Raw genomic sequence first — 12,642 nt, 5'->3', positions numbered from 1 at the left:
CGTGTTATTCCTCAGATACAAGTGATATAATGGCCAGATATCATGTTGTTTCTCAGATACAAGTGATATAATGGCCAGATATCGTGTTATTCCTCAGATACAAGTGATATAATGGCCAGATATCGTGTTATTCCTCAGATACAAGTGATATAATGGCCAGATATCGTGTTATTCCTCAGGTACAAGTGATGTAATGGCCAGATATCGTGTCATTCCTCAGATACAAGTGATATAATGGCCAGATATCGTGTTATTCCTCAGATACAAGTGATGTAATGGCCAGATATCGGGTTATTCCTCAGATACAAGTGATATAATGGCCAGATATCGTGTTACTCCTCAGATACAAGTGATATAATGGCCAGATATCGTGTTATTCCTCAGATACAAGTGATATAATGGCCAGATATCGTGTTATTCCTCAGATACAAGTGATATAATGGACAGATATCGTGTTATTCCTCAGATACAAGTGATATAATGGCCAGATATCGTGTTGTTTCTCAGATACAATTGATATAATGGCCAGATATCGTGTTATTCCTTAGATACTAGTGATATAATGGCCAGATATCGTGTTGTTTCTCAGATACAAGTGATATAATGGCCAGATATCGTGTTATTCCTCAGGTACAAGTGATATAATGACCAGATATCGTGTTATTCCTCAGATACAAGTGATATAATGGCCAGATATCGTGTTGTTTCTCAGATACAAGTGATATAATGGCCAGATATCGTGTTATTCCTCAGGTACAAGTGATATAATGGACAGATATCGTGTTATTCCTCAGATACAAGTGATATAATGGCCAGATATCATGTTGTTTCTCAGATACAAGTGATATAATGGCCAGATATCATGTTGTTTCTCAGATACAAGTGATATAATGGCCAGATATCGTGTTATTCCTCAGATACAAGTGATATAATGGCCAGATATCGTGTTATTCCTCAGATACAAGTGATATAATGGCCAGATATCGTGTTATTCCTCAGATACAAGTGATATAATGGCCAGATATCATGTTGTTTCTCAGATACAAGTGATATAATGGCCAGATATCGTGTTATTCCTCAGATACAAGTGATATAATGGCCAGATATCATGTTGTTTCTCAGATACAAGTGATATAATGGCCAGATATCGTGTTATTCCTCAGATACAAGTGATATAATGGACAGATATCGTGTTATTCCTCAGATACAAGTGATGTAATGGCCAGATATCGTGTTATTCCTCAGATACAAGTGATATAATGGCCAGATATCATGTTGTTTCTCAGATACAAGTGATATAATGGCCAGATATCGTGTTATTCCTCAGATACAAGTGATATAATGGCCAGATATCGTGTTATTCCTCAGATACAAGTGATATAATGGCCAGATATCGTGTTATTCCTCAGGTACAAGTGATGTAATGGCCAGATATCGTGTTATTCCTCAGATACAAGTGATGTAATGGCCAGATATCGTGTTATTCCTCAGATACAAGTGATATAATGGCCAGATATCGGGTTATTCCTCCTGTACACAGCACAGATTATTCTGCAGTTACTATTAGTCAGGTACAGAACGGTTCAGTCGTTTCATATTAATAAGAGGTCGGTGACTATACAATTACATGTCACAATAGTGATCAGCAGTCATGACATATTCCAGTGTTACCCCCATCATCCCCCCCCAGTATGGACACTACTCACCCCACACGATGTACTGCGGCTTCTCCAGGCTGCTGTGATCCACATAACAGGAGTATCTGTCGCCATCTTTGGGGGTCACTTCCGCGCTGACCCTGATCTGATAGGTGCCGTCAGGATTGGGGAGGACGTGTGTGGTCTCATATGAGTGAACCTCGTCCTCCTTGTTCTTCCACTTCACATCCACAGCTCGGGGGTGAAATCCGTACACCTGGCAGTGAAGCTTCACGGTGTCACCTTTCTCCTGACCGGACACCTTCACCTGGGGCCGAACTGAGAGGGAAGAAGAAGGTATAAATGGGGTGTGTGCAGCACAGATCTGATCTGTCTCCTGTCTGGGGGTCTCTACTCTCATGCATTCCTGACAGTGACCATGTCACCACACTGCAGCACTGACCACTTATAACCACACGGCTCACAGTCCACTTTACAATTCTGAGTGGTACATTCACTACACATCCCAGCAACACAGGAGATTTCTGATGAAGGTCTATGATTGGAAGAAACGTCAATTTAAGCCGTTTATCACGGACTGACCTTGACTGATAATAACTCCACAATTCTTGCACAGCTTCCTATCGAGCGCTGAGCTTTACTGCTACTGATATTACAGAGCCGCACCTGACCGGCCGCTACCAGAGCGCCGTATACAGTGTGCGTATAGAGCACGTAGGGGAAACGGAGAGATACGGGGACTTTTCTTTGTATCCTTTTTTTATTTCTGTTCTCCACACTCTACACAATCACACTGAATCAATTGTAGATTATACTCAATATACAAATTTGTATATTATCATCTTTGTTTGTATGCATATACATACACACACACATATACACTCACTGGCCACTTTATTAGGTACACCATGCTAGTAAGGGGTTGGACCCCCTTTTGCCTTCAGAACTGCCTCAATTCTTCGTGGCAGAGATTCAACAAGGTGCTGGAAGCATTCCTCAGAGATTTTGGACCATATTGACATGATGGCATCACACAGTTGGCGCAGATTTGTCGGCTGCACATCCCTGATGCGAATCTCCCGTTCCACCACATCCCAAAGATGCTCTATTGGATTGAGATCTGGTGACTGAGGAGGCCATTTGAGTACAGTGAACTCATTGTCATGTTCAAGAAACCAATCTGAGATGATTCGAGCTTTATGACATGGCGCATTATCCTGCTGAAAGTAGCCATCAGATGTTGGGTACATTGTGGTCATAAAGGGATGGACATGGTCAGCAACAATACTCAGGTAGGCTGTGGCGTTGCAACGGTGCTCAATTGGTACCAAGGGGCCCAAAGAGTGCCCAGAAAAAATTCCCCACACCATGATACCACCACCACCAGCCTGAACCGTTGATACAAGGCAGGATGGATCCATGCTTTCATGTTGTTTACGCCAAATTCTGACCCTACCATCCGAATGTCGCAGCAGAAATCGAGACTCATCAGACCAGGCAACGTTTTTCCAATCTTCTACTGTCCAATTTCGATGAGCTTGTGCAAATTGTAGCCTCAGTTTCCTGTTCTTAGCTGAGAGGAGTGGTACCCAGTGTGGTCTTCTGCTGCTGTAGCCCATCTGCCTCAAAGTTCGACGCACTGTGCGTTCAGAGATGCTCTTCTGCCTACCTTGGTTGTAACGGGTGGCAATTTGAGTCACTGTTGCCTTTCTATCAGCTCGAACCAGTCTGCCCATTCTCCTCTGACCTCTGGCATCAACATGGCATTTCCGGCCACAGAACTGCCGCTCACTGGATTTTTTTTCTTTTTCGGACCATTCTCTGTAAACCCTAGAGATGGTTGTGCGTGAAAATCCCAGTAGATCAGCAGTTTCTGAAATTCTCAGACCAGCCCTTCTGGCACCAACAATCATGCCACGTTCAAAGGCACTCAAATCACCTTTCTTCCCCATACTGATGCTCGGTTTGAACTGCAGGAGATTGTCTTGACCATGTCTACATGCCTAAATGCACTGAGTTGCCGCCATGTGATTGGCTGATTAGAAATTAAGTCTTAACACACAGTTGGACAGGTGTACCTAATAAAGTGGCCAGTGAGTGTATATATTTATATACTTTGAAGGATTTCATTTCTATATAACACTTGTAGAACATCCAGATATATTTTATGTGATGAAATTTTTATTTTCCATTTATTGATTTTTTCTTATTTAGATTATTCTCAATATTTCACACATTGGCACTGTAAGAGGCACTTGCACTTTGATTTTTCCCTCTTGGGTGGTTTATATGTCACATTCACCTGTGTCCCGTTTGTCTAATACTTACCTGCGCAGATTATTGTGGCCATTTTACCAGATAAGCAACATGTGGATAGTGAATGTGCTTTAGCTCAGCAGCAATATGTCCATCCTGAGCTACCTGTTTCATCTCATGTGCTGAACGCTCGCGGTGTGTTGCCCCGTCTGGTGTCCGTGGTGACGCGTCTATCCAGCGAAACCTATATAGAAACGCCTTTGGAACACTTATTCACCCCCTGAGGAAGCTGACACGGCGAAACGCGTGTAAGAGGGACAGTGGTGAATGTGTTATCTCAGTCTATAGATGTTTTGTGCAGGATGTTCTCATTTTTGATTGTTCGGGCACAGCACTAGCACACACTTGTTCTTGCCCGATCGCCTTCTCATTGGACTAGGACTCTGTGATTTTTTTATTAATTGCTCTGTGTCCCCATAGCTCTCTATAACTGCTGTGCGACATTTGCTGACTTTCTCTAATTTCTTCCGGCCCTTGAGCCATAATTTATACTTATTCATTTTATGGTATACATATTTTCCATAAATCAGTAAATGTGGCACACTAAGGCCTCTTTCACACAACAGTTTTTCGCCGACAGACGCGATCAGGCTTTTTTTTGTAAAACCGGATCCGGCGAAATGCAATGCCGGATCCAGTTTTTCCCCATTGACTTGCATTAGCGCCGAATCACGCCGGATGGCATTGCGTTTCATCCGTTTTTTGCCAGATCCGGCTACTTGTCTCATTCCGGCATCTGGAAAAAACGGCTACTGTAACGTTTTTTGTCTCTGGCGAAAAAGCCGGAAACGCCGGATCCGACGCTTCCGGCTTTTTGCCACAATGAAAGTCTATGGGCGCCGGAATGCGCCAGATCCAGAAAAAGATGGATCCAGCCACCGGATCCGTTTTTTTAAGTCTGCGCATGCTCAGATCCAATTGGCCAGCCCCCAGGAAACAGATATAACCTGCTAGATGGATCCGGCAGAAAAACGGATCCGTTTCTACAGTTCTCCAAAATTTATGCCGGATCCGTTTTTTCTAAAAATAGCCGGATCCTGCCTGACGGCAAAAAACTGATTTGTGAAAGTAGCCTAATGTTATTCCTATGTATTTATTCTCGGGACAGCAGTGCATGTGGGGGTGCACGCATCACAGAAGCAAAGCGTCACGAAGATAAGCGTCGGGATACAGCAGTTATTACATGGCAGTTAGTCAGGGCAGGAGTCAGGTAACCCTCACTCTGCTGTCCCTTTTAACCATGTGCTTTATTCCTATCCTCCTATGTTCTCTTGCAATCCACTTTCACCGACCAATCCCCCCTCCATCACAACTCATATACATCAGCTCCTCTCTCTTTCCTTCTCCCATGTACAGCTCCCATGCACTTCTCACCTTCTTAAAAAACCTCAGCCCATCTTGCCCAAACACACTGCACAAAAAATCTTCATACAATTCCAAAAACTACTTGCTCTTTATCTTCCTGCTCCTACTGATTTCAGGGGACATCTCCCCCAACCCCGGTCCACCATCCCCCAACCTCAACCCCTACCCTACCTCACATCGAAACCTTAATAATCTTACTAATATTATTTGCACTCCTTCATCTCCTTCTTTCAATTGTGCCCTTTGGAATCCACGGTCTGTATGCAACAAGCTTCCTTTCCTACACAATTACTTTCTGAAAAACTCTCTGAATCTGTTGGCCCTCACGGAAACCTGGATTCAGGATTCTGACACTGTCTCTCCTGCTGCCATTTCCCATGGTGGCTTACAATTCTCCCATTCCCCGAGACCGACAAACAGACCTGGTGGTGGAGTCGGCATACTCCTGTCCCCACAATGCACTTTCCAGGTCATCCCCCCAGTTCCATCACTCTCATTCCCTTCTTTTGAAGTCCACACCATCAGGCTCTTTCGTCCCCTCTCCCTCAGAGTAGCGGTCATATACCGGCCCCCAGGCTCACCCACCCACTTCCTGGACCATTTCTCTGCCTGGCTGCCGCACTTCATGTCCTCAGAACTACCAAGCCTTATCCTGGGAGACTTCAACATCCCCATTAACAGCCCCACTTCCACATCTGCATCCCAGCTTCTATCACTAACCACTTCTCTAGGCCTCTCTCAGCTCTCAACCTCTGAAACACACAAAGACGGTAACACCCTGGACCTGGTTTTCGCCCGGCTCTGCTCAATCTCCTACATAGATAACTCACCGCTTCCCCTCTCTGACCACAACATTCTCTCCTTTACACTCACAAATCCTCGCTCACCCCAGCACCCTCCTACCTACCATTCAGTCAGAAATCTACAAGCCATTAACCCTCATACACTTTCAGACTCCCTACACTCATCACTGTCCCCAATCTCTTCTTTGTCCTGTCCTGATCTGGCTGTACATCACTTCAATGACACTCTTAGAAGCACCCTTGACCAAGTAGCTCCCCTCACCCTCAGAACCTCCAAACGCAGAGTGAAACAGCCCTGGCTCACATCGCAAACCCGATTTCTCCAGCGATGCTCTAGGTGTGCTGAACGCTTATGGAGGAAAACACGCACACCAGAAGACTTCATACACTTCAAATTTATGTTAAGGACATATAACTCTGCCCTTCACCTCGCCAAACAGACCTACTTCACCACCCTGATCTCCTCACTATCCAACAACCCCAAGAAACTTTTTGACACCTTTCACTCCCTCCTCAGGCCAAAAGCACAAGCCCCTATCACAGACATTTGCGCTGATGACCTTGCCTCCCACTTTATAGAGAAAATAGACAATATCCGTCAGGAAATCCGCTCCCAGTCACCAAATTCAGTGACTCCCATCCCTCCCTGCATTCCCCCTGGCTCACTCTCCACATTCGATCCCATCACAGAAGAAGAAGTCTCCAGGCTCCTCTCCTCTTCTCGTCCGACTACATGCACAACCGACCCCATTCCCTCACATCTCCTCCAGTCTCTCTCCCCAGTCGTCACAACTCACCTAACTACAATCTTTAATCTCTCCCTCTCCTCTGGCATTTTCCCCTCCTCCTTCAAACACTCTATCATTACTCCATTACTAAAGAAACCCACCCTCGACCCATCCTGCACAAACAACTACAGACCAGTCTCCAATCTCCCCTTCATCTCTAAACTCTTGGAGCGCCTGATATACTCACGCCTTACCCGTTACCTCTCCACTCACTCCCTCCTAGACCCTTCACAGTCCGGTTTCCGCCCCCTACATTCGACAGAAACTACACTCATCAAAGTGACCAATGACCTTCTGACAGCAAAACGTAATGGTGACCACTCTCTGCTCATTCTTCTCGACCTTTCTGCAGCTTTCGACACTGTTGACCATCCTCTCCTACTCTCTAGGCTCCAGTCACTAGGCATTAAGGACACTGCTCTTTCCTGGTTCTCCTCCTATCTTTCCGACCGCTCCTTCAGTGTTCTGTTTTCTGGCTCCACTTCATCTCCTCTTCCTCTCACTGTTGGGGTACCTCAGGGCTCAGTCCTTGGCCCCCTTCTCTTCTCTCTCTATACGGCCCCAATTGGACAGACCATCAGCAAATTTGGCTTTCAGTACCATCTTTATGCTGATGACACACAACTGTACACATCATCCCCTGACCTTACCTCCGCTGTACTACAGAACGCCACTGACTGTCTGTCTGCAGTCTCCAACATCATGTCTGCTCTCTATCTGAAACTCAACCTCTCCAAAACTGAACTTCTTCTGCTCCCACCATCTACTAACCTCCCTAAATCTGACATTTCCCTCTCTGTGGGTGGCACCATAATAACACCCCGACAGCAGGCACGCTGTCTGGGTGTTATGTTCGACTCCGATCTCTCCTTCACCTCCCATATACAATCTCTTGCCCGCTCATGCCGCTTACACCTAAAGAACATCTCTAGAATCCGCCCTTTTCTCACCATGGAAACAACAAAAACTCTCACTGTCGCCCTGATCCACTCCCGCCTGGACTACTGTAATGCTCTATTAATTGGCCTCCCTCTCACTCGACTCTCCCCTCTCCAGTCTATCCTTAATGCAGCAGCCAGGGTTGTCCATCTGGCTAATCGTTACTCAGACGCGTCCGCTCTTCGCCAGTCGTTACACTGGCTGCCAATTCATTACAGGGTACAATTCAAAGTACTTGTTCTCACCCACAAAGCTCTCCACAGTGCGGCACCCCCTTACATCTCCTCCCTCATTTCTGTCTATCGGCCTAACCGACCGCTGCACTCTGCAAATGACTTTCGACTAACCTCTGCCCTAATCCGTACCTCCCACTCCCGACTCCAAGACTTCTCCCGTGCTGCGCCAATCCTCTGGAATGCTCTACCCCAAGATATTAGGATCATCCACAATTTGCATAGTTTTAGGCGCTCGCTCAAAACGCATTTGTTCAGAGCGGCCTATCACATTCAGTAATCAAAGTCATGTTATGTTTGTGTGTGTGTAGCCCATTCACTATCTCCATCTAACCCCCACCCCCTGAAGATGGCTGGACCGTCATTGTAAATACATCATTGTAAATACAAACCTATGCTTTGTATCTCCCCCACCTCATTGTAGATTGTAAGCTCCACAAGCAGGGTCGTCTTATTTCGCTTTAATTATTGTATTGTTAACGTTGTTACTTATGACTGTTGTGTTTGAAACTGTTCAACTGTAAAGCGCTGCGGAATATGTTGGCGCTATATAAATAAAGATTATTATTATTATTATTATTGTATCTACCTCCAGTTTAGCATTTTTGCACATAACCACTAGATGGAGCCACAGAGCTTGTACTTAGTCTGATGATGATCACACACAGATGGATGATGGATGCTGTATGAGTGCTGCTCACATCACCGGATATGAGTAATTTATGTATTAGTGCAGTTATTTCTGTCCTAGTATAATAGGGGGATTACCGCTCTCGTCTTTGTTGGAATTTCCCCTTTTCAATCTGTTTTTTAGCCTAATAAAGGTTTAATTACTTTTTATATTATGTATTCTTGTGTTTGGGTATTTCAGTTTGTGGTGGTTTTATATTTATGTAGCTGCCAATCTCGTGTCAGTGCAATGATACCTGACCGATATTAACCCCTTCCTGGCATGGTGATTTTACGTTTTGTTTCTGCCTTCCCTTCCTATAGGAGCCATAGCTATTTTTTCTGTCTGTAGCCGCATGAGACCTTGTTTTCTGCGGGACAAGTTGCACTTTTGAATGACACAATCCATTTCACCATGTAATTTAGTGGAAAACAGGAAAAAATACAGCAAAATTGCGAGAAAAAAAATAGAAAATTCGCCAATTGCTTTTTGTTAGTTTTTCTCGTCTTCAGTCTAGGGTGAGAATGATCCGGCAGCCGATGCTCCAGGTCAGTGCGATCACAGTGATAGAAACAGGCAGATTTATTACAGACTTTGGAAATACTCTATAAACTGTTGCTTCTGTCGCCATTTCCCGAGACCTGTGACGTTCCCGGTGTTCCGGTGACGGAGATGTGAGGGACTTTGTGCTCGGAGTCGGTGTTTTTTATTAATCCCATCCTGGGGCTGATGTGACACATTCATCACTTCTTACTTTATCCTGGAATGTTGGAATATTGGCGTTTTGAATATTTTTTCTCATTATGGTGTTTAATGAATATAAATAAGGGAATAAAGTTTATTTTCACAATTTTTTCCTGCATTTTATAGTCCTTTTAGGGATCCAGAACCTGCAGTCGCCGATCCCTTGTACTAGATCCTGCCGCACCGCAGTATTGGGGTATATAGTACAAATCAGGGTCTCCTGTGCAGCTACAGGAGCATTCAGCAGACCCCCGACTACCATGGCAGCTCATTGGCTCCCCACGATCGTGCTGCGGGGAAGCTGATGGGCGCTTAGAATAAAGGTCTGCTGTAAATGCTACTCTCAGTGATTGACAGCGGCATTTGACAGATAACAGCCATGGTTGGAGCTCGGCACTTAGAGGCAGATGATGGATCAATAGTGCAGCCATCACCTGCTGGGAATGTGGCGGCTCAGCTCCTGAGCCCGCACCAGAGACAGAGAGCTGACAATGGACCGGTATGTCTAATGTCAATAAGGGGTTAAAGAGAACCCGTCTCCTCTCCTTATTTGTATATTTTAGCACAAAACTTTTCTCAGGTTTCTGCATTGTATGGCTCCTCTGTTATTCCTACTGGAAATGTATAAATGACTGGACATCGGCTGTATCTTGCACAATGTGGCCGCTCCGCACTGATCGCACAGTGTCAGCCTGTGTAGGACGCCCCGGACTAGTAACACCGAGCGGTCAGATAAGTCAGACATGTCTAGAAGGAAGAACCGAGGAACAGGACGATATGGAGCTGTAAGAAAAGACGGACTCACAGAATAAACATCAGGAGCCGACAGGGGATTATTACCTCTATGGGGGATTCAGTGCCGGGGACAGAGGGGACTACAAGTACAAGGCTGACCATAAATCACACATCACACAGAGGTGACAGGGGCTTATTACCTATATGGGGGATTCAGTGCCGGGGACAGGGGGGACTACAAGTACAAGGCTGACCATAAATCACACATCACACAGAGGTGACAGGGGCTTATTACCTATATGGGGGATTCAGTGCCGTGGACAGAGGGGACTACAAGTACAAGGCTGACCATAAATCACACATCATACAGAGGTGACAGGGGCTTATTACCTATATGGGAGGATTCAGTGCCGGGGACAGGGGGGACTACAAGTACAAGGCTGACCATAAATCACACATCATACAGAGGTGACAGGGGCTTATTACCTATATGGGGGATTCAGTGCCGGGGACAGAGGGGACTACAAGTACAAGGCTGACCATAAATCACACATCACACAGAGGTGACAAGGGCTTATTACCTATATGGGGGATTCAGTGCCGGGGACAGGGGGGACTACAAGTACAAGGCTGACCATAAATCACACATCACACAGAGGTGACAGGGGCTTATTACCTATATGGGGGATTCAGTGCCGGGGACAGAGGGGACTACAAGTACAAGGCTGACCATAAATCACACATCACACACAGGTGACAGAGGCTTATTACCTATATGGGGGATTCAGTGCCGGGAACAGAGGGGACTACAAGTACAAGGCTGACCATAAATCACACAGAGGTGACAGGGGCTTATTACCTATATGGGGGATTCAGTGCCGGGAACAGAGGGGACTACAAGTACAAGGCTGACCATAAATCACACAGAGGTGACAGGGGCTTATTACCTATATGGGGGATTCAGTGCCGGGGACAGGGGGGACTACAAGTACAAGGCTGACCATAAATCACACAGAGGTGACAGGGGCTTATTACCTATATGGGGGATTCAGTGTCGGGGACAGAGGGGACTACAAGTACAAGGCTGACCATAAATCACACATCACACACAGGTGACAGGGGCTTATTACCTATATGGGAGATTCAGTGCCGGGGACAGAGGGGACTACAAGTACAAGGCTGACCATAAATCACACATCACACAGAGGTGACAGGGGCTTATTACCTATATGGGGGATTCAGTGCCGGGGACAGAGGGGACTACAAGTACAAGGCTGACCATAAATCACACATCACACAGAGGTGACAGGGGCTTATTACCTATATGGGGGATTCAGTGCCGGGGACAGAGGGGACTACAAGTACAAGGCTGACCATAAATCACACATCACACAGAGGTGACAGGGGCTTATTACCTATATGGGGGATTCAGTGGCGGGAACAGAGGGGACTACAAGTACAAGGCTGACCATAAATCACACAGAGGTGACAGGGGCTTATTACCTATATGGGGGATTCAGTGCCGGGGACAGGGGGGACTACAAGTACAAGGCTGACCATAAATCACACAGAGGTGACAGGGGCTTATTACCTATATGGGGGATTCAGTGCCGGGGACAGGGGGGACTACAAGTACAAGGCTGACCATAAATCACACATCACACACAGGTGACAGAGGCTTATTACTTATATGGGGGATTCAGTGCCGGGAACAGAGGGGACTACAAGTACAAGGCTGACCATAAATCACACAGAGGTGACAGGGGCTTATTACCTATATGGGGGATTCAGTGCCGGGAACAGAGGGGACTACAAGTACAAGGCTGACCATAAATCACACATCACACACAGGTGACAGGGGCTTATTAACTATATGTGGGGATTCAGTGCTGGGGACAGGGGGGACAACAAGTACAAGGCTGACCATAAATCACACATCACACACAGGTGACAGAGGCTTATTACCTATATGGGGGATTCAGTGCCGGGAACAGAGGGGACTACAAGTACAAGGCTGACCATAAATCACACATCATACAGAGGTGACAGGGGCTTATTACCTATATGGGGGGATTCAGTGCCGGGGACAGGGGGGACTACAAGTACAAGGCTGACCATAAATCACACATCACACACAGATGACAGGGGCTTATTACCTATATGGGGGGATTCAGTGCCGGGGACAGTGGGGACTTCAAGTACAAGGCTGACCATAAATCACACATCATACAGAGGTGACAGGGGCTTATTACCTATATGGGGGGATTCAGTGCCGGGGACAGAGGGGACTACAAGTACAAGGCTGACCATAAATCACACATCATACAGAGGTGACAGGGGCTTATTACCTATATGGGGGGATTCAGTGCCGGGGACAGAGGGGACTACAAG

The 12,642-nt window shown here is 46.1% G+C and overlaps 1 protein-coding gene across 3 annotated transcripts in view; it reads right to left on the bottom strand.

Moving 5' to 3' along the window:
• The window catches only part of LOC141048426 (class I histocompatibility antigen, F10 alpha chain-like), a 281,467-nt gene that overhangs the window by 89,419 nt on the left and 179,406 nt on the right, over positions 1-12,642 (bottom strand). For all 3 annotated transcript variants that reach the window (XM_073543985.1, XM_073543982.1, XM_073543983.1), the window contains one exon: positions 1,707-1,976. In XM_073543985.1, the coding sequence (XP_073400086.1) occupies positions 1,707-1,976 (270 nt within the window). The remainder of the gene's footprint in view (positions 1-1,706; positions 1,977-12,642) is intronic.

The sequence above is a fragment of the Dendrobates tinctorius genome, unplaced genomic scaffold (assembly GCF_039654945.1).
Source record: "Dendrobates tinctorius isolate UK_male_01 unplaced genomic scaffold, ASM3965494v1 ptg000135l, whole genome shotgun sequence".
Lineage (NCBI taxonomy): Eukaryota > Metazoa > Chordata > Amphibia > Anura > Dendrobatidae > Dendrobates > Dendrobates tinctorius.
This window is presented reverse-complemented; position numbering and strand designations above follow the sequence as displayed.